At 40.6% G+C, this 21,474-nt stretch overlaps 1 protein-coding gene across 1 annotated transcript; it reads right to left on the reverse strand.

Annotated features, from left to right (window-relative positions):
• Window positions 1-6: 6 nt before the first annotated feature.
• Window positions 7-18,512, reverse strand: ppm1j (protein phosphatase, Mg2+/Mn2+ dependent, 1J). Its single transcript, XM_037679455.1, has 10 exons — window positions 18,036-18,512; window positions 10,545-10,659; window positions 8,532-8,861; window positions 6,873-6,985; window positions 6,638-6,722; window positions 6,182-6,300; window positions 4,636-4,699; window positions 3,968-4,075; window positions 2,530-2,681; window positions 7-377 (listed from the first exon to the last, which is right to left on the reverse strand). The coding sequence occupies exons 1-10, from the start codon at window positions 18,293-18,295 to the stop codon at window positions 230-232; spliced, it is 1,494 nt and encodes a 497-aa protein (XP_037535383.1). The 5' UTR covers window positions 18,296-18,512; the 3' UTR covers window positions 7-229.
• Between the last annotated feature and the right edge of the window lie 2,962 nt (window positions 18,513-21,474).

Genomic DNA, 21,474 nt, shown 5'->3' on the forward strand with positions numbered 1-21,474 from the left:
TCATCCAAAGGTGATGGGAGACTCATCAAACTGAAATGAAAGAAATGGGTCTGATAGAGAGAGTCAATTAAAGTGCTGCTTAGACCCAAATCTTTTCAAAGACAGCCGTGTTGTTGTTTTCTTGCTCTCCCACCGCCTAATCCTTCTGGGGTTTAGGGAGCTTGGGGGTGCCACAGGAAGGACCCGAAAGAGTCAGTTCTGTCAAAGCTGGTGGCACGAAGAAAATTCCTCAAGTCTCTGACTCTTGCCCTGCCAGAGGAATGACAAATACGGTGATGTCATCGCCCGAGCCCAGTTTGTCATTGGGTAGCCGCCAGCCGCGCTCTTTCAGCACACCTCGTGACCTCATCAGCAGGTCCTGTGCAGCAAGTGTGTATCTGGACAACACACACACACACACACACACAGAAGGGTAGAGAACATAAACAGTGTCAACAAAATGTACTATACTCTCATACTCAGCAAAAAATGTCTGATATCTTATGAGCTGGTGGATCTTTTTATCATGCAATAGCTGGTTTCAACCTAATTTTAAATTAAGATTAAAAAAATAAATTTAAAATTAAAACCAAACTTATTGCTACTTTTCTATCCCAGTAGATGCATTTAAAATATCAGAAATCATAACACAAGATGGTTGTTGTCACAGATCACGAAAGATCTCTGGTTAAAACTTTGTTGGAATCAACTTTGTCTGTTTGTTAGCAAAATATCTCATGAACAAGTGACAGATTTGAATGAAGTAATTATTAACTGAACTTATCTAAAAAAGTTAAGTCTGGTCCTCTGGACATTCAAAAAACAAACCAAAAAAATTGTAGAAACGTTTCGTCTCTCATCCGAAAGACTTCTTCAGTCTGAGGTGCTGTATTCAGCTCAGTCTTATAAATAGCACCTTCTCAAAGTGGATCAACCAGTTTGCTGCTGACAACCAAAACCAGCTGCTCACATGTTCAAGGAGGACCATCAGCCTAACGATGGATCGGTAGCACAGTGTTTTGGTTGTCAGCAGCAAACTGGTTGATCCACTATGAGAAGGTGCTATTTATAAGACTGAGCTGAATACAGCACCTCAGACTGAAGAAGTCTTTTGGATGAAAGACGAAACGTTTCTACAATTTTTTTATTTTTTTTTTAATGTCCAGAGGACCAGACTTAACTTTTTTTTTAGATTTTTCTACCTCGATTATTGAGCATGCATCAAGATAACTGAACTTATGTAACCAGTTAACATCAAAGTTCATGCTCAATAATCCAGGTAGAAAATCCAACAAAGTTCAGTCAGGCCATCTGGACAATTTCTTTTTTTTTTTTTGGATGAGACATTTTGTCCTTCATCCAAAGGATTTCATCAATCCGAGGAGCCACAACAAACTGAGTCCCACAAGCAGCACCCCCACCCAGTGGACCAACCAGTTTGCTGGTGATAAGTAGCTTCTAGGACCTGCCATCTCCCCCGTCAACTCCTCTGAGGCTGTCAGAGCTTGAGGGACTCAGTTTGTTGTGGCTCCTCAGATTGATGAAGTCCTTTGGATGAAGGACAAAACGTCTCAAAAAAAAAAAAAAGAAACCATCCAGATGACCTAACTGAACTACGTTGGACAACTAATTAACATTTGGAGCCAACCCAATTTAAAATAGCTAATCAACCTTAGCTGATGTAAAAATGCTAAAAACTCAGTGGGTTAACAACACGTCTTACAAGTGATACCAGATCATGCAAGATCACGTTAAATCTAGCCGTACTGAGCATAATGTTTATTTAAGCTTTGATCAAAATGTATATAACTCCACCCCTTATCATTAGAAGAAAACACTAAAACACTGATGAGAAAGGTGCCAACATGCATTCCTTCAAGAAATCCAAAGCCTATAATATTAAATAATTCATTTAGTAAACAAATGGTAAATGGACTGTACTTCTATAGCACCTTTCTACCTTATCAAGATACTCAAAGCTTTTTACAGCACAATCTGTGCCCTCATTTACTCATTCATACAGCATTCTACTAGATCTCTGCAAAGAATAATCAGTGCTTTATCACATTCATACACCGATGGGACACACATCAGAGGCAATGAGGGGTTCAGTGTCTTGCCCAAAGACACTTCGGCATGTGACTGCTGGTGGACTCGAACCCCCAGCTCTTGCATTGGAAAACAACTGCTCTAACCGCTCATCCACTGCCTCACCAATACAACAAACAAGTAGTAAAAATCCCTATATAGTTTTGTAATATTCTGCCATAACATAGGCAATACTTTACCAATTGTTAAACTACACAATAATTTGCATGTTCACGTTAACTGCACAAAAGTAGTGTAACATATTTGTTGCATATGAACATGTATAAAACTTCAATGCAGCAAACCAAATAATTGATAAAACTGTACAGGCAGAATTTTGCAATATAGCTTCTAATTTGCTGCCATCTATAGGACAACACGGTACAGCACACCAAAACATTATTGAATTCACTCCAGAGAGAGGCAATATAATGGAAAAAAAATATTTAGGAACATTTGTACCTCATGGGATCAGATGGGTCACAGCTTGTTAGGTAGGCTGACACAGCGTCTGCCACCTCCCTGTCCGTTGTTACGTCCCACAGTCCATCTGTGCCCATGACCAAGACATCGTCTGGGCCATGTTTATTTTCATCCAGGTTATAAACCTTTACCTACAGGTTAAAACAAATTGTATTTTTATTTGTCATGAAGGATTAGGCAATCTCTATTTCCTACATAAAGTAATCAAGGTACAGAAGCGATCTGGAAAGGTACAGATGGGTCCAGCTGGAGCCAAGCAGGGTATTAAAAATGATGCAGTGTTGTGCTTCCTAGTCTGTCCGTTAGAAAAGAAACAGCTGTGCATGTCTAGTGGTAAACATAAATCAAGTTCTGTGTTTGAAAACAGCTCAAAACCATTCCAGTGATATCATTTTTGTCATCGTTTGAATTCCATGCAGTCAAATGCCGACACGGTCCACAGCAGAAAGCTGATATTCCGGTAACGTTAGCTAGTTGTGGCTTTTTGCAGCCTTTAGCTGTCGGCTTGAGGTTGAGATGAGGGGAAAGTTCACTTCCTTCAACCTCATGAAAACAGTGTGGAGGTAGATTCATATTTAAAGGTTTCGGTTTCTTTTATGTTCTGTAAACTCCTTTAAATGGAATTAAGTTTTAAATATGTGTTTATATATAAGGCGTTTTGGACTTTTTAAAATATGTTTTACAGTATTTGATGCGGCAGTAACACTACAATAAATCCACTCACATGTAAAAACACAACAATGATCATCTTGTTTTGCTACATAGATTTAAAGGATACATATCACACTGAACATTTATTAGCACGCAGCCTATTATTGTGCAAAAGGGTGTAACTGCATTCTTAGCAGCAAACAGACACTCATCCTCTGCAGGTTCTGTTGAATGTAATAGTGCACGTGAGCCTGACCCAGGAGGCTCAAAATGTGAAAAAAATATTGTTTTCCTTTGCAGAACAACATACAATACTTGACTAAAAACCAGAGTCAATATTAGAGCAGGTTTTGAGAAGTGAAGAGACTTTGAGCTGCTGAGAGGCTCCACATGAGATTTCATGTTTGGTTTGGGTTCAGTTTGTTTTGGTCTGAGATGCTGCTACTTTAATTTGACACTCAGTGGTCGTCTGTGGTTGTTTATTACACCTCACATGGAAACTGTCGTCTGAGGACAAACGCCTTCCCTTGCAAAATGGCAGCATGGAAACCAAAGCCTAATAGAGTCATCTTAAAAAGAAATGAGTTTGTAAAAGGTTAGAAAATCACAAACTGAAGCAGTGCTTCAGGCGTTGCCACAAAATATCACTCCGTGTGAAACTAAATAGTAAAGCTTAGGGCCCAACAGCTATTTGATTGTAATTTTAATGCATTGAAGCATCAAAAGCAGCGACCTGGAGCTGAGTCCTCAGGCAGCACTGACTCACCTCAGGCACGCATGACAGGAAGGGCTTGATGTAAATGTTGGAGTTGTACACCTTCAGGTCATGATCTCCTAGTCCTCGGGTCACCCCGATGGTTGCCATTACACGAGCCTGTACACACCAACAGACACAGTTAGAGCACACACACACACACACAAACTCACATAATGCACAGTAAACTTTTGCTCCAGGATGAGCTTCAGTTCCCCCAAAAAAATCCACTTATGTAGGATTATGAAGAAAAGACCGTGCTCTTCCAAAAAAATAATGAAAATACTGAGCAGATTTCACTTCTGTTCAGGCAGACGAAGCCTTTATCAAATGACCTGAAGAATCAGAAAACTTAAAACAAATCCAAATACACTAAAGAAACTGCATTTTCTGCAAAAATGTGTGAATTTGAGGAAGAAGCTGAAGATAATTATTAAACATAAATTGAGTAAAATATTATCTAAAACCTAAAAGGAGTATGACAAAAGCTAAACATAGCAAATTGGTTGCTAAAAGTAACAAACAGCCATGTAAAAACTAAATTAGCAAAAAGCTAGCTAAAAGTATCAAAAGTCTAGCTATAGAGGTATTTAGTGTAGCATGTTTTACAGTTTGTCCGTATTACTGGTATTTAATGGTCAGAATGTTATGGCTGTGAGATGCATTTAGACGTTTCTTACCTTTTTCCCCTCTCCATATATGAGGGGGAATTTCAGATCGTCCTCCACGATTGTCTTATAAGCCCTGAAGCAACACCAACAAGGAGACAGCAAATACATTTTAGCTGGGAAGCACAGAGATTGTTTAGGGAAAATGTAATACTGTTATTAATTAGTTAATAAACAAAATAATAACGTTATATTTTACATTCAAAGCCAATTACTAAGCTTTTAGAAACTTGGGCCTCAGAAAAAAATGCCATTAGCTGCATTTGCCAATACAATATTATTGTGAACTGAATATGTAGGTATTTGAAATATCATTTGAAAAATAAGTTTATGTCAACTTTGCTTTTAAAATTATGATTGATTATTTACTGTATATAGTTAGGTAGATATATTCCTATACTGTACTTAAATTGTTAAGGGAAGCTTTGTAAAATGATTTATAATAGAGAAAAGACAAACTATTCTGAAACACTGAATACAGCAGTCCCTCGCTACTTTGCGGTTCGACTTTAGCAGACTCGCTATATCATGGTTTGTCAACGCATATTAACATATTAAAAAACATTTTACAGGACATGATTGTCAATGTTAATATTACTAACGTGATTGGGACAGTACTGATACAGTAATTAATGTAAAAAAATAAAATACTTCGGGCAGGTGCCACAATTTTGTAGTTTTCTCTCAATATGCCTACACTGTATTTCCGCTCATAATGACTACATTTCCCAGAAGTCAACAGTGCCCTGCCCAGAAGCCCCGTATCCTTCTGCTGTAGAGGGAAAGTTACGATCCGATCGGAAAAAGTTTGACACTTATTACAGTGACTTCGGTGTCCAGCAGATGCAGAGAGACGCACGTAACCCACCGAACCGGAGCAGAACCGGAGCAGAATCAGACTTCCAGACCCATCAGTGAATCTTGAGAGCTGGTAGCCGGCCCAAAGGACTTTCAAGCGTGGACGCACCACTGTAGGTTCAGTGCTGTTTCCAGAGCCCATCGGGACTTTTTTCATCCAGACTTGGACTCAATCGACCACCTCCGGTTCCGCGCCGCCCAACCGAAGGTCTCCCCACCCACAAAATGCGCTTCTGCGCTCAAGGGTTGCATTGAACAGAACCAGAATTGGACTCCCAGACTCAGTGGTGAACCTGAGAGATCCTAGCCGGCCCACAAGGACTTCCAAGTGGGGAAGTGCTGCCATTGATCCGGCGCTCCATCTGGAGCCCACCAGGACTTTTTTCATCTCTCAGGTCAGACCGGAACCAAGCCGCTCCTGTTCTGCAGAGCCTGGTGAGTAAAATTTAGTAGCTACATATACAGTACTGTACGTATGCTGTTAATATGACATAGGTGTAAGAGTTTAGAGCAAGAGTGTGGAAAGGGTTTATAAAGCCTTAAAATATATAAATATAACGTCGCTACTTTGTGGATTTTCACTTATTGCAGGCGGGTTTGGAACCCAACATCCGCAAAAAGCGAGGGACTACTGTACCTAATTCTGGGCTTTCTCTCATTAACTGTCAGAACTGTGTTTTACAAAGAGTTTAAGGTTTACCATCCAGTCATGGTGCTGTCTCTGTAGAGCATTTTCTTGCCTAATTCACTGTGCTGGATCCTACGAGGAAACTCAATGTGAGTGAACTCATTTCCCAGGAGTTCTGGCCTCAGGAAGCCCTGGAGTGTTGCGCAAAAAACAGAAAGGTTGAATCAAACAAGAGAACAAAACATTTCTTGTCACAGTTTAAAAAAAACAAACTGAAATAGGTAATAGGATTGCATGTGTGATAGCACCCAGCAGTGCAAAAACACAGCTCCCTGTTTTAGCAGCAAACACCTTCTACCCACATTATGACTCAGACCCACACAGCTGCTAAAAGAGGCAACCAGTGAACATGCCTTTATTTAACAGTAAAACTGGACTTACACACTGTTTTAATATGACAGTATGAAGTCAGTTTATGCAACTGGCAGTAAAAAAAGTCTAAATGCATCAAGTATCATGACAAAATACCAGATACTGTAACCGCTGCCTCTCTGACTCAGGTGTGAATTCATTAGTCATGGGAATGACTTCATTATTTCGTATGATTATGGCCCTGCAGAGAGAAAAGGAAAGAAAAAGACCAAAAGGAAACAGCAACAGTTTTGTTAACATGAAGGATGCATGAAAAATCATTTTGTATGATGATGCAAAGTGTAAGATGAACCTCAACTATAACAAAAAGCATAAATCACATTCTCCTCACCTGCTGTCTCCAGCGTTGGCTACATACAGTTTCCCCATTAAATTAATAGCAGCTAAGGCACAACAGCCACCCGAAATGGCATACGACGTTTTCTCCTTCTCAATTAAATCATCCTGAGAAAAGAAAGAGAAAAAACGAGCGTGAGAGCACAAGGATAAGCAGCCTGAGCTTATGAACAAAAATCTAAAGAAGTGCAGTAAAAATTAACAAAAACAAAGAGGCTTTGAAGAAAACATTACATAAGCTCCGACATGTCTACATCTAAACCAGAAGAACACTGTTTGAGCTTTACAGAGGGGGCAGATTCAGCTTATTTGTCATGAAGACATCTAGAATAAACCGTCTGCCATGCCTGCAGCTCAGCGTGGCTGCAGAGCAACACATTCAATGTTCTGTGAGAAACATGAAGGTCTGTACAAACTTCAACAGAGTTAGAATTAATAAGTGAAAAGACCTGAATCACTGTCATCTTTTGGATTCTGAGAACCCTGAGTAAAAAGCTTTACGATAGTCCATCCCAAATGTGTGTGCATGTGTGTGTGTTACATTGGTTAGAATTGTTAAAGCTTTGTCCATAACTATTTTGAGTCAACTGTTTGTCTTTTAGCATGATGGCTACCTCATGACTGTACAGGTTCTAATGAAACTTTTAGAAAGTAATCATTCAAGGTTCAAGATTGTCATTTGCATCACATGTGGTAGATGAGGTGGAACGAAATCATGTACTCGAGTCCCAGTTAAACCCAAAAATAGCAAAAATATAAAGTATGAAAATAAACAGTACATAAGGATCTAAGCCAGACGTTAACGATACGGTAAACACTAATAATGTAAAATCATACGGTACATTAAACAGCAGCCCGAACTGGAGTCTGTAGTGAGTAGATGGGTATGAATACAGCAGCATAAAGGCAAGAGATCAGCAGCATTGATAATCAGCAGCATAGAGAGTCACATATCACATATCATTGGCTGTGCATGTACCTGATGCATTTTAGAGTCAATCCAGTTCAAGATGGCCGCCACATTAACCTTAACGAACACTAATCACTCAGTTTAACAGACATCAAGCTCAAGTTTAATGTGGTGGTAGCTGAGGGTCATTCACAAAACATACTTTGAGCATGACATATTGTGATATTGCATGAGATTATGTGTGATAGTTACAACTCATTTGTCAACATAACATCATCAACAAGTGTTAGATTAGGTTAATTCAATTAAGTTTATTTATATAGCGCCATATCACAACAAAGTTGTCTCAGGACACTTTACAGGAATATCCACAGAAAAGCCAATTACAGTAGTAAAGTTCTCTATCTAAAGAAGCCAGCAGACATGTTGAATCAACGTTGATTAAGCTGCTTGATGTTGTTGTCTGATCAGCTTTATGGGGGCCAAAGAAATTTTAAAGAGCGGCATCTGGCTTGCAGGCCACTTATTGAATAGGCTTTGACTATACGCTGTTTAAAAATCTGTTAAAAAAGGGATTAAAAGTCAAAACAAGTAATTGATACTGGCTTCCCTACAGCTATGCTATTATGTAAAAATGTATTGAAATAAGTTAAAATGATACATCTTTCTGCTGTTTTTCTTTTGTGTCTTTTGCATCAATGATGTGGCTTCCCAGTAAGCTAAAAGTCTAGTTTAACTTCTCACCATCTGTTTGAAGGCGGTCTCTATGACACCCATCACCAAGCTCTCCAGACTGATGACCTTCTCCATGTGAAAGCGCACCGAGGAGTCGCAGACGGCATCAGGGTCTTCTGCTTCCTGCGTGGCTCCCTTCTTAGCCTCCGCCTGGTAGGGGCTGCCGTTCTTGGCCAAGCAGATGGGAGGATTGCTGCTGGGGTTCTCCAGGAGGTGGCAGATCTCCCCAAGTCCATCTCTGATGAGGCGGTGAAGGAGCTTGGAGGCCATGATGGCAGCGCCAGAACCTGCGTGTCCATCAAACACGCCCCAGAAGTGGAGAGGGATTCCTGTGCCATCCTAAAACAGACATTACATTTTATAAATAAGTTTAGCAAAAATAACATGTGTTAAAGAGCAATATTCCAGTTTAGTGGTATAACAGTTTGTGTTTTACAAAGAAAGTGCTCTGTGAAATTAGTGCTGACGTAGGGAGGGAAGGAAACGTTTCCTCAGGGCTTCTGCTGCTTCCATAGGATACAGTAAACAGTGGAAAGATGCTGCCACCTTTGAGTTCACAGGCCCAGTTAGTCCGACTGATTGACAAGTAAACAAGCACAAGGCATCTGCTTTTCCCTCTGATGTACAGTCGAGAGGGGGAAGGGCACAGCAAGAGATGATGTCATTCATTTACACCAAATGGAGGATGTGAAAATGTGTGTGTGTGTGTGCGCTTATTTCTGTGCAAGTCTTTAAAATAGACACCATCTGGAAGATGTAAATAAATAAATAAAAAAATGACCCCAGTAAGTAAAAATGTAACATCTTGTCATAAAAATATTGCAGGAAATTAATTTTTCAATTGCAACAGTAAAGTCATATTACCAGTTGGTTGCATTTAGGACAGAAGAAGAAACTGCAAAGATTAAAGTTTATTTTACAATGACAGTTTAGGAAGTGTAATTTTATCTTGGTATTAATGTGCACTGGGTTGGTGTTTTGCTGCTGTTAGTGAATGTTCAGGCTTGGTAGGTCCCTGATTACAGAATACTCTTTCTCCCCGTTTTTATAATATGCATGATAGATTCATTTAGGTCAAATAAGGCTTGTTCGTTTTTTTGTTTTTTTGTTTTCCAGACAGGTGACAGCATTCAGCACACAAAATGTGTTAATGTGTGGATTTGACATTTAATAATAATAATAATAATAATAACAATAATAATAAGTGGTATGTGTTGTCATCATTGTATGTTCCCATACAATGATGAAATTAGTTCTCTGCATTTAACCCATCGCACCTGGGATACACCCGGGTGGAGCAGCTTTAACCCATCGCACCTGGGATACACCCGGGTGGAGCAGTGGGCTGCTATTGAGCAGCCCGGGGAGCAATTAGGGATTAGGTGTCTTGCTCAGAGACACTGCGACATATGGGAATGGCTGGGGATCGAACCTGGGACTTTCGGGTCCCGAGTCAGCTGCCCTGCCTCTACCCCATCTAAACAATACACAGGGATGGGAGTAGCACCTAGCAAGATGGCTGCCACAAATCTCACCTAGTGCTATCAGTAAAAAAAAGTCATGGTGTTTCTATTTCAGTGGTCAAAACTATATACTTGTCTAAATAAAGGTTGAATGAATATTGATTGCAGGAAAAAGAAAACTAACAAATATATTTTGTACACTCAGAAAAGTAATACTACAGAATGTGGTACTTATGGTAAGAGCACAAGGGAAAATTATTTGTTAAAATCACAAATTATTGGAAAAAGGAGCTGAATGTATCTGAAATGTTATGGAATGATGATAAAAAAATTAAAGTGCAGCACAGATAATGAAGTATTCCAAATTTAAGGTGAGTCCATCAGAACCAAACAAAATGTGAGGACACATCTGGTCACTTCAATAGGAAACGTATTTAAATGGGAAAAAAAATACTGTTTTTATTTTCCTAAATTTACCATAAATCACTTATAAAATAAACCTTTAAACTAATGTATGTTGTTTGGCATCACTTTCTGCACATTTTTCTCCCAGCCTCACCCCCTTGTCATCCAGCAGAGTGGAGTTTCGATGTTTCCCGCTTGGCTTCCGCACAAACAGCTTCTCACACGAGGCCTGGTCCTCATTCAGCATGCTCTTCCCCGCATTGATCACCCTGATGGAGAAGAACACACAGAATAAAGGTGATTCTAGGAGTTCCCTCATTTATGATGCTTGCTCTGAGTTCTTCTGATCTAAAAAAAATAAAAACAGCAGCCAGGAGAAACGGAGGTGAGAAACAAACGGTGAGTCAGAAAGAAAACCAGGCCTGTCCCAGAGGGAAGTTGCAGAAAGGATTAAGTGTTTTTATCATGAGATGATGGATGTGGAAGGATAATGGCTTTAGTGTAATGCACAGTTTCATATTCATGCAGCATTATTTCCACTGGTTTGCTTTGCAGCAGCGTTCAGACAAACCATCAGAGCAGAGCAGCAGCATTAAAGGCTGTATGGAAACCAGTTTAGAACAAAGTGTCCGATCACGTTGAATTCTGTTGTATTTTATATCCGACCTCATCATACATTTATTTATTAGTTCTAAAGAGCAGATTAAACGTTCAAAATATAGCTTTGATTTTAGAAGGCCTTTGGTTTCAACGTCCATCTTCATTCTGACGACGTTTGCACATTTTGATTCGAGTTGTGAAAGAATTCATAAATGATGAAATATCCCTGCACACTCTTATACGCCATCAAATGTATGCTTCATGGGCTCAGAATGACGCTGTAACAAACATTGCTGACATATTATCGTCTTATCTCACCAACACAAAAACAGATCGTGGCACAATTTCACATCCTGCAGACACAAAACTAATTTGTGTTCATTTGGAGTCAGGTTTCTGGCCCCCAGATAACGAGTCCATTACTCACTCGTCTCAGTTTTTTTTTTTTCCTCCACCAGGTCTTGAGGGAAATATCAAAAACATTACGGTCTGCCTTGCCTTTCGGTGATGATGGGTAATAAAAATAGTGATTAAAGCTGCTAAATGTTCAACTTCTGCAAGTTTACGTTGGCAGTTGAGAATGCAGTTTGAAGAAGAAAAAAAAAAAGACTAAAATCTGCACCCAAAATACATGTTACGCAAACTTGCACAGCTGAATTTGGTGTGTTGGCAGCAGTATAAAAATACCCACATGGTCAAGCTGCTACATGAGGATAACTTGGAAAGGTTGCAGTTTGGATCTCATGCTGGTACATTATGTAACATTTTCAGCTTCTATTTTTGATAAATGCCACATTAGCTGGAAAAATGCAGCACAGTGCAAACGGCACCAATCCAAATCACATAGGTGATGGTAACAAGTTTCCTCTGGAAATCTCTGCAAGTTAAGGCTTAGGAATTACAGAAGAAACTAGAACCAGATCAGTAGACACAGAGACTGGTAATGAAAACTAAAGAGGATAAACTCAGCCCACAACAGACTTGGGCATTTTGAACTAGGCCTGTCACATTAACAAATTTTGCTGGGTGATTAATTGTCTCAGAAATTATTGTAATAAACAATAATATTGCCTGAAATTTGACAATAATTGCTAATTATTGTCAAATTTAAGAAGAAATGTTGATTTATTTTGAATGTAATACCTTTTTTCGACCACCGGATGTCAGTATAAGCTTGTTTGAACCGAAGGATGGATAGTGAGGGAGCGAGCAGCATGTCTATTTAAGAGAAATGGGAGGGAGGCCCCTTGACGTGACATGGGCTGTCTCTCTTTCCTTTTTTTTTGGGTTCTCAAAATGGTGGACGCTCGGTGTGGTTTGAGCTCTTTAGCATAGCATTGTTCACACAAAGCTTATAATAAATATCAGTAAACAAGTTCTCAGCTTCTTTTTTCAGAGAAAAACAAATTTTTACATGAAGGCACTGGTTTCAACCATGAATTTTGGAGCTACGACAAGACAAAGGTTTTTTTCCCTGAAGTTGCCCTGATAGCTTAGCTCGTAGCTTAGTTGCTTTTAACAATCCAAAAACACAATTTTGGACGGTTAAAATGGATTTTTAATAAAAGAGAGAAAAAAAAAGAGAAAGGGCGGGGTCAGTGAAGAGCACCAGAGCTGAGCCTTTTTGTTGCCCAGTGTCTTCGGTAGAAAGAGAGAGAGTCACGAAAAAACGATAAAGCCGATGAATGAAAACGAGGTCGATAATTTTAATTTATCATGCGATTAATCGATTTATTGTTTATTGCGACAGGCCTATTTTGAACTTGAACAAAAACTATAAATTTAAGCTCCATCCATTTTATGTGGAAAAAGATGAGTTCAAAAATGCATTGGTCGCCTAAAGCCAGCTTATAAACAGCCCTTTCACATTCCAATCATTTGAACGCAGTGGACATGCTCCACAGTGTCCTGCACCGAGCTGCCTGCATTTGGGAAGAATTTCAAATCTCCTGATTGTCGTCTAGACCTCCTGCCAAGGCCGGGACATTGTCAGATGTTTGTACGCAGAGCTGAGGTGAAACAACTCTTCATCTGTTCTGCAGCGTGATCACAGCAATTCCACAAGCACCCTGCTTTGTTGGACTCAGCACTGCAGGTTGCTTGCTTCTCTGAAGCTTCAGTCGAGCTTAATCCAAGCCTTTTTTTTTTTTTGGTCAAGGTCATGTGGAATGGTTGGCAGCATTCAAGTAGAAAATTGTGTTGAAGCTCAGCGATTTGGAGAAAGCTGAAAACAAATACAGAGAACAAGCTTTTTTGCATGCTGTGATCACAGGATTCTGCTTTAAACCTCACTTTTTATTATAAACATTTTGAGATGTGACCAGACTGATTTTTTTCTTTCTTCTTTTTCCTGTAAACTAAATTGTGTTGAAACAGTCACATGAGTTCAATGAGCTCTAAATGGCCATGACTGTTTTCTGAGTGCAAGGTTTCCCACTAAACTAGGAGATCAGGTTCTCTAAAACTGGACTAAAACTCTTTCACTCAGCTTTCTTTCAGTCATGTGTTTGCGTAACCTGTGACTACAAACCGAACTGGTCACGTCTGGTGAATCAGTGTTTCTCTGTTCGATTTTTGCTGCTGTGACTTATGCAAGAAAAGTTCAAAAGAAGAAGTTGAGAGTCCCTGTGAATTCTCTTATTGTGAGGACGGTTAGTTCATAAGAGGACACCTTTGAAAATGTCCTCTCCTGGTGCAGATTGTAATTCAGAGGTGGATGTTAAACTGAGATTTGTTTAAATGACTGTTTTAGTTTGAGAGTTTTATTCGGAAAGAATTAAGTTCAAGTTAAGAGTTCAACAAAGTTCAGTCAGGTCATCTGGATGGTTTCTTTTTTTCTTGAGACTTTCCGTCCTTCATCCAAAGGACTTCATCAGTCCGAGGAGGCACAACAAACTCAGTCCCACAAGCAGAACACTCACATTTAGAGTTGCATTCGGGCCCAGAACATCCGATCTGGCCCCAGCCCATAGCCATCATTTCCGATCCCCACCTGACCCCACGAATGAACAGTAATTACAGGTCCGAACCCCAAACACGTCCCCCCTCACCTCAACATTTTTAATTAAGCTTTGATTGCTTTCGGCAGACGCTCGTGGATGAGTAAAGGGGGTAGAAGATCGAAGCTGGGGTGTGTGTGTGTGTGTGTGTGTGTGTTTGTACTTTCATGGCCATCAAAGCACATTAAATCCCTGCTTCTGTCTGCATTCTGCATTATTCAGACATGGACCCTGCTCTGACATGTCAGATATTTTGTGATCTCACCTGTTTGGGTCATCGGCCGCGCGCATCCGCTTAGTGCAGCAGCAGAATGAACGTCCATTTGGGGTGATGGATCACTGGCAGTAGTCCATCTGAAGCATAACTGAACTTTTTACCTCTTTCAAGGCTGGTCAATGCGCAGTCAAATGGCCGCGTGCGGCTGGTGATTGTACAGCAAGTCTTGTTGCCATATAATTGGATCGTTAGCTGCGCGCATCCACTGACACAATCAAAAGCCCGACACCGACCTGGCCTGCACATTAAGCACATTATTATGGCCTGGCCCAGCCCTAATCCGGGTCGGCCGGGGGCCAGGGTCCAGGTTTGAAATGACAGCTCTACTCACATTGTGGACCAACCAGTTTGCTGGTGATAAGATGGTTTCTGAGGCCCACCCTCTCCCCCCCATCAACTCCTCTCAGGCAGCCATAGCCAAAGTGGTTCAAAACATCAAAGTTCATGCTCAATAATCCAGGTAAAAATCCAACAAAGTTCAGTCAGCTCATCTGGATGGTTTCTTTTTTGTTGTTAAGAGTCCAAGTTGAGTTGTTTTTGTGTTTGACTCTTACTGCTTCAACAAAAACTAATTTCAGTGTTCTGCTTGGGGAGGTTACTTCAGGCGGAGGCTGACAGCTTCACAAACAGAATGAGGAAGGCGGGACAAAATCTAACCCGAAAATTAAGTATTCATTGAGAACGTTTGAAAAATTACATTAGTCATTCTTTATTCTTTTTATAGGAGAGGAAGCTGTTCAGCACATAAATAAATAAATAAAAGCTGACTGAACAAAAAAAAAAAAAAAAAGGAGCAAATATAACCCAAGTTAAGAAAAAGCTGCCACTAGCGTAATCTTAGAGCCCAATGCAGCATCAGTGGTTAAAAAAGTTTAATGTGTAATCATGTTTATTGTAACTTTATTTTAGCAATTTGTTCAAAACAAATGAAAAACTTCAAGACGATGCCTTCAAACGTCTTCATTACTCTGGTCTGCACCTCAACTACAAACCACATCAAAAAGTAAACTAATAGTTCCATTTAAGAAATTGTAATCGTGATTATTAATCCAGAATATGATTTTTTTCAGTTCAAAAACATACAGTGAGTAAGGTACATTTTTATTCACTTCGTGATCATTAAAGGACTCAGAAGTTTATATATCTTTTGTTCTCTGCACGCTTGTTACATTTTCTGAGCTTGGTATATCACCCAGCCTGTTTATAACAAACTCCTGGTAAAATGTTTACGTCTGTGCCATTTTCTATAAGGTATCAACGATTTTTATTATCCAAAACAAATAAAATATGGTCGCTTTTGTTTCCTTTCTGGCACAACTTTCTGGCACGATGTCAGTGTGATGACCTGGATGCATATTAAACACCACAAATAGCCTTTTAGTAAAAACACATCAAGTGCACACTGCAAGTGCACTTTATGCTTCTGCAAAGTAGTGCACCGTTAAAGATTTAAATATTTCCTCATAATTAAACCCAGTTTGTGCATGCTTGTGTTGCAACTAGCATTAAAATCTACTTCATATCTGCTCGGTCATGATGATGCAAGACCAAGAAAATGCACCGTGGTGTCCTTCTGCTAAAAGATGGAACATCAATATGAAGTTGCAAAGTTTAAATGTGGGCCAGCAGGGTTGTCTCCAACTGGACAGTTTCCATTTGCACTGTTTGGACATCTCTGTCTCCACTCATTACAGCACAAGAACAATAAACACAAACTGGGCTAACAGATGCTCCATCGCATCAGTCTAAGATTAGAACAACAGGCGTACATGAGCCAAGGTTTTCTTATTTCAACTACCGTAGTTCAGGAACATCACAACTGATTCAGCTTTGGTAAATGATGTCAGTAATAAATCTCTGCAGCAGTGTAACGTTGTGGTGTCAGAGGCTGAACTGTCATTACTGTTTATGTGAAATTACATTTGGTGTCATGGGTTAACACTTACCGGATGCACCTTTTTAATAAAAAAATATATATATATTTACACTCTGGCAGTAACGTGGCTCAGCTGATAGATCTGCCGCCGCTCAGCAAGAAGGTCGCCAGATCGAATCCCAACTGGGGGCCTTTCTAGGTGGAGTTTGCATGTTCTCTCTGTGCATGCGTGGGTTTTCTCCAGGTACTCCGGTTTCCTCCCACACACCAAAAACATGCATGTTAGACTGATTGGTAACTCTAAATTGTCCCTAGGTTTGAGTGAGAGAGTGAATGGTTGTTTGTCTCTATGTGTCCCTGTGATGGACTGGAGACCTGTCTCTCACACAGTGACTGCTGGATATGGGCACCAGTGACCCCCGCAATTTGAAAAGGAAGTAGCAGGTAAAGATAATGTATGCATGCACACATGCATGTATGTATGTATGCATGTGTGTATATATGTATGTTTGTTTGTATGTATATACGTATGGACTAAATAAGCATCTAGCTCCACTTTTACTTGCGCTTACAGTTTCACTGACTTGCATCAGATTAATTTGCTGCAGAACACTCGACTTTAAACGACAAACTGTGCAAATTCTCACCAATACAAAGCCTCACTTTTAGCTCCAGTATTACCACCACAACCTCAGGTGACTGGTTTCATTCAGTCCTCTGGGGCCATCTCATCTCATCTCTGACTCCTGGAGACTTTCTGCATGAGTCAGCATTTTTCTTTAGCAAAAAAAATAAATAAAAAAAAAGGCACACTTGATCTATGAGGGTTTTACACACAAACAAACACACAGATGCCTCAGAAGTGAACTCTAACAGTAAATTTAAGTTGACAGCATGAAGAAAGATGAACTGCACTGGGCTGACAAAGGGGAAAGCTGGCTCTGCATTTGGACTGCACTTATTAAAAACTTGTATTAAAAACTTGCAAAACACTTGTATAGTGTGACTATTATTTTATATGTATATATTGTGCAGCTGTGCACTTCTCTATATAATGGACAGTTAATGCATCATGTAAAGTATAGACTGATTAATCAGCTGAACAGTTTTAATAAGCCAGTGTTGGTCCCTTTGTAAGAAAAAAAAATGTCTGTACATACTTAATCAATAGGAAATTGAACATGCAGTAGCAGCTGCTACAACAAGCCCACCATAATCCACAATTTATTTTATTGGTATTTTTTATTGAAAATGCTCTTCTGTGCTTTATTTTTAGGTGTTCAAGCTCTTCTTCAAGTATATACATTTAATTAAGTTAATCAATTATTGTTACATTTTTATTAAATGAAGATGAACATATTGACAAATAAGCAAATAAATAAATAAAAATCGATGTTGTGTACCGGCCATCGGCTGTAGTGATGTCTAAAGATCTGCATCAACCATACAAGGACCACATCAGTCGACTTCTGCTTTATGCAACCTCATTGTGAACACAAATGCACAAAAGGTACTATCACCAAGAAACTGAAAATGTCATTTTAGGAACACAAAGCCAGGTTGAGATAAGTGAAAGTGAACGCACGTCCTGCTTCTGCATGGTCTTGAAGACACAGAATGAGTCTGTCACCTGTGATGCTGCATTCAAAGAGCCTAAATGTGTGTGATCCCACTTTAAACATGATGCTGCTCAGCATCTGCAGGGCTGGACTCAACAGCAAGAACACAAGAGGCCGTTGTGACCACCACCACCACCATCATCATCATCATCATCAGAGCTGCAGCAGCAACAAAAATCACCCATCATCATCATCATCATCATCAAGCCTGCAGGTACATTTTCACCAAGATGTCACTACGATTTAGACTCCGTGACCACATTGATCCACTCACTCTGCATATCCGGTCTTCCAGGGGAGCCTGCTGTCCCTCTTCAGGGTGAGCACCGGCCGTGACGCGTGCTCCGTGGAGTACTGCAGGAGCTCCGGGGTGAGGTCCAAGAAATCCGGGCGGCCGTAGGGGAAGCGCGGCGGCAGACCGTCCTGGCCGCACGTCTGGCCTCCTCCACCTGGGTGATGGTTGTGGTGGTGTCCGTGCGGCATCATCCCTCCCACCAGGTTGGACATGGCGTTTTTAACTTTGCTGATCATCATCCAAACCGATTTCGTCTTCTTCCTCCTTCTTCTCGCGGACCCAAAAGAAGAAAAGAAAGGATTACGCACGATGCGATGTTACGGCAGAGAGGAGAGGGGAGAGACGGCTGAGGTGAGAATCATTTCAGGAAGCGATTGTTTTCCTCCTCGGACCCATGTGACAGCCTGCAGAACAGCACACGCGACGTTTTCCTCGTTCAGACAGACTGAAGCGAAGCTCTGTGCGCGCGCACAAGCTGTAATCCGACAGGAGGCTGGTTCATCTCTGGAGGCAGGGCCTGTGCAGCCGGCCGTGCACATGTGACGCGCATAAAAAAACTAAAAGTACTAAATCAGTACTGAATATGTATAAGCTGACAAGGAAGGAAAAAAAAAAATGCTTGTGTTTTCAGCATTTTAAGCTAAATATACTAATTGAAAACAAGGAAATGAAACATTAAAAATAAATATATTATCCTGAACTGTGTCAAACAGTGCAGTTTGAGTAAGTTTACTCCTTGTGTTTATATATATATATATATATATATATTCATTCAGCTTAAATCCTTCCGTTCCCAGTCTTTCCCCATCTCCACCGGTGTCCCCCAAGGTTCTGTCCTTGGACCCCTCCTCCATCATTGACCTCCTTCCTCTAGGTCTTATCTTCCACACATTTGGTGTCCATTTCCACTGTTATGCTGATGACACACAGCTCTACCTGTCAACAAAACCACCCACCCTCCATCCTCACCGACTGTCTCAATGAGCTAAATCATTGGTTTTCTAACAATCTCCTACAACTAAACAGTGACAAAACAGAAATCATTCTTGTTGGTACCGAAAACTTCATTTCAAAATCAGAACATATTCTCATCCCCCTTAACAACTCTATGCTATCCCCCTCGCTTCAGGTCAAGAGTCTCGGTGTCATCCTCAACGCCACTCTCTCTTTCACTTCACACATCAACAATGTTACTCTGTCTGCCTATTTCCATCTCTGAAACATTAACCGTCTCCGCCCTTCGCTCACACCCCGCTCCACCGTCATCCTTGTGCACAGTCTTGTGACTTCCCAGATTGAGTACTTCATCTCCCTTCTTTATGGCCTCACCAACAAATCTCTTCAGAAGCTACAGATGGTCCAGAACTCAGCTGTCCATGTCATCACTCAATCCTCCTCCTATAATCACATCACCCCGGTCCTGCAGCAGCTCCAATGGCTCCCGGTTAAATCACGCATCGTCTTTAAAATTCTTTTACTCACTTTCAAAGCTGTCCACAACCTTGCCCCTCCTTACCCATCTGACCTCCTACACATCTCCATCCCCTCTCGCTCTCTCAGATTCTCCTCTTCGCTACACCTCCATGTACCCTCTGCCCGCCTCTCCACCATGGGGAGCAGGGCCTTCACCTGCTCTGCCCCTCATCTCTGGAACTCTCTACCGCCAGACTTTTGAAACACCACCTCTCTTTCTTTATTCAAGACTGCTCTGAAAACACATCTCTTTAGACTCGCTTATCCTTAACTTTGCTTTATGTATTTTATACTTTGTATTTAATTTATTCCTGTTGATCTTTCCACTGTGCTTGTTGTTTGTTTTTACACAACCTTTCTGAAATGTTTCTTGCTGTAAAGTGTCCTTGGGTGTCCTGAAAGGCGCTTTTTAAATAAAATGACTATTATTTTTATTATAATATGGGGCGGCTGTGGCTGAGTAGTTACAGCAGTCGTCCTCCAATGCAAGAGCTGGGGGTTCAAATCCACCAGCAGTCACATGCTGAAGTGTTCCTGGGAAAGACACTGAACCCCTCATTGCCTCCGATGTGTGTCTCATTGGTGTATGAATGTGATCTAAAAGAACTGATTAGTTTCTTTAGAATGATTTGTTCAATTAGCTTTGTTTAGATCTAGTAGAGCGCTGTAAGAATGATTGTTCTGTAAAGAGCTTTGAGTGTCTTGATAAGATAGAAAGGGGCTATATAAATACAGTCCATATATATATACTGTTACGCAGTTCTGAAATGTGGGTATGCACTCAATGTAAACAAAGCACATGACTTTTTCTGCTGAAAACCACCTGGAAGCTTGAGTCATGCGACTGACCCCTGTCTGGTAGAATGTGCAGATAAACAAATGCGCAGAATCCTGGAAAAGACATTTAGGTGGAAATACAAAAGTGGATATGTTGCTAAATGTAAAAGATAAAAACGGACTGAGGACAACTGTCAAGAATAGATTTTGTGGATCTAGCAGGGTGGAAAGTGCCATAAAGACAGAGGTTGGCATTTAGACACATGGCTTTTGTGAAACTTTTGCTACTACAATTACCAGTCTAAGGGCAAAACTGTCAACATCAAACATCAAAATGTGGGTGGGAAAGGTGAAACACACACACCTGCCTCAACCCTCATTTGCCCCACTCTGGACCGCTGAGCAAGGCTGTTCACCCCCACCTTCTGCTCCCCTGGGCACCCCAGTAGGCAGCTCCCTGCTCCACACAGATGGCTGTGGCAGCTCAGTGGTCTGTGGTTGCATCAGAAAGGGCATCCAGCATAAAAACAATTGCCAAATCTTTGTGCGAGTTTCTTTGTGTGACTTTCTTTGTGCGAGTTTCTTTGTGCGACTTTCTTTGTGCGAGTTTCTTTGTGCGAGTTAGACCCCTGAAGAAAGAAAAAAAAAGTGTGTGCGCGTGTGTGTGTGTGTGTGTGTGTGTGTGTGGGGGGGGGGGGGGGGTGTGAGAGAGAGATCTTTGTGAGCATGATAATGATAATTAAGCAATGGGCAAACTTCCTTTGTGGTGTTTGGGTGCATGTAGGAGTAAGAACGTTTCCTATCAAAGACTGGGTTGCCATTTTAAACTCCAACATGGCCACCACCATATTCATTCAACCTTTATTTAGACAGGTAAATCCCTTTGAGCCTCGAGGACTCATTTACAAGAGAGACTGATTTCAACAAAGAAAGATGACAACAATGGACAACAGCGACAACAATAAACAATCATAAAAAGTAATACTGCAGGTTTTTTTTTTTTTTTTTTTACAAATAGGATGGCTAAAAGAAAAAGGTAACAAAAAAACAGCTAGATTCTAAGGCGAATGTAGAAAACTAAAAACAGGAACATGTCTGCATTGGTCCCTGCCAGGTGTCCAACAGATTCTTAAAGCCACTTAGAGAGGTCAAGGTCGAGAGCTTCAAA

This window comes from Nematolebias whitei, chromosome 7, assembly GCF_014905685.2.
Source record: "Nematolebias whitei isolate Nwh7 chromosome 7, NemWhi1, whole genome shotgun sequence".
NCBI classification, from domain to species: domain Eukaryota; kingdom Metazoa; phylum Chordata; class Actinopteri; order Cyprinodontiformes; family Rivulidae; genus Nematolebias; species Nematolebias whitei.

Bases quoted from the DNA above. Each gene is read 5' to 3' on its own strand.
- ppm1j (XM_037679455.1), bottom strand. From the start codon at position 18,295: ATGATGATCAGCAAAGTTAAAAACGCCATGTCCAACCTGGTGGGAGGG. The intron at 10,660-18,035 runs GTGAGTGGATCA...CTTCTCCATCAG, and splicing joins TGGAAGACCGGATATGCAGA to GGTGATCAATGCGGGGAAGA. The intron at 2,682-3,967 runs GTGAGTCAGTGC...TTTAACCTGTAG, and splicing joins TCCTGTCATGCGTGCCTGAG to GTAAAGGTTTATAACCTGGA.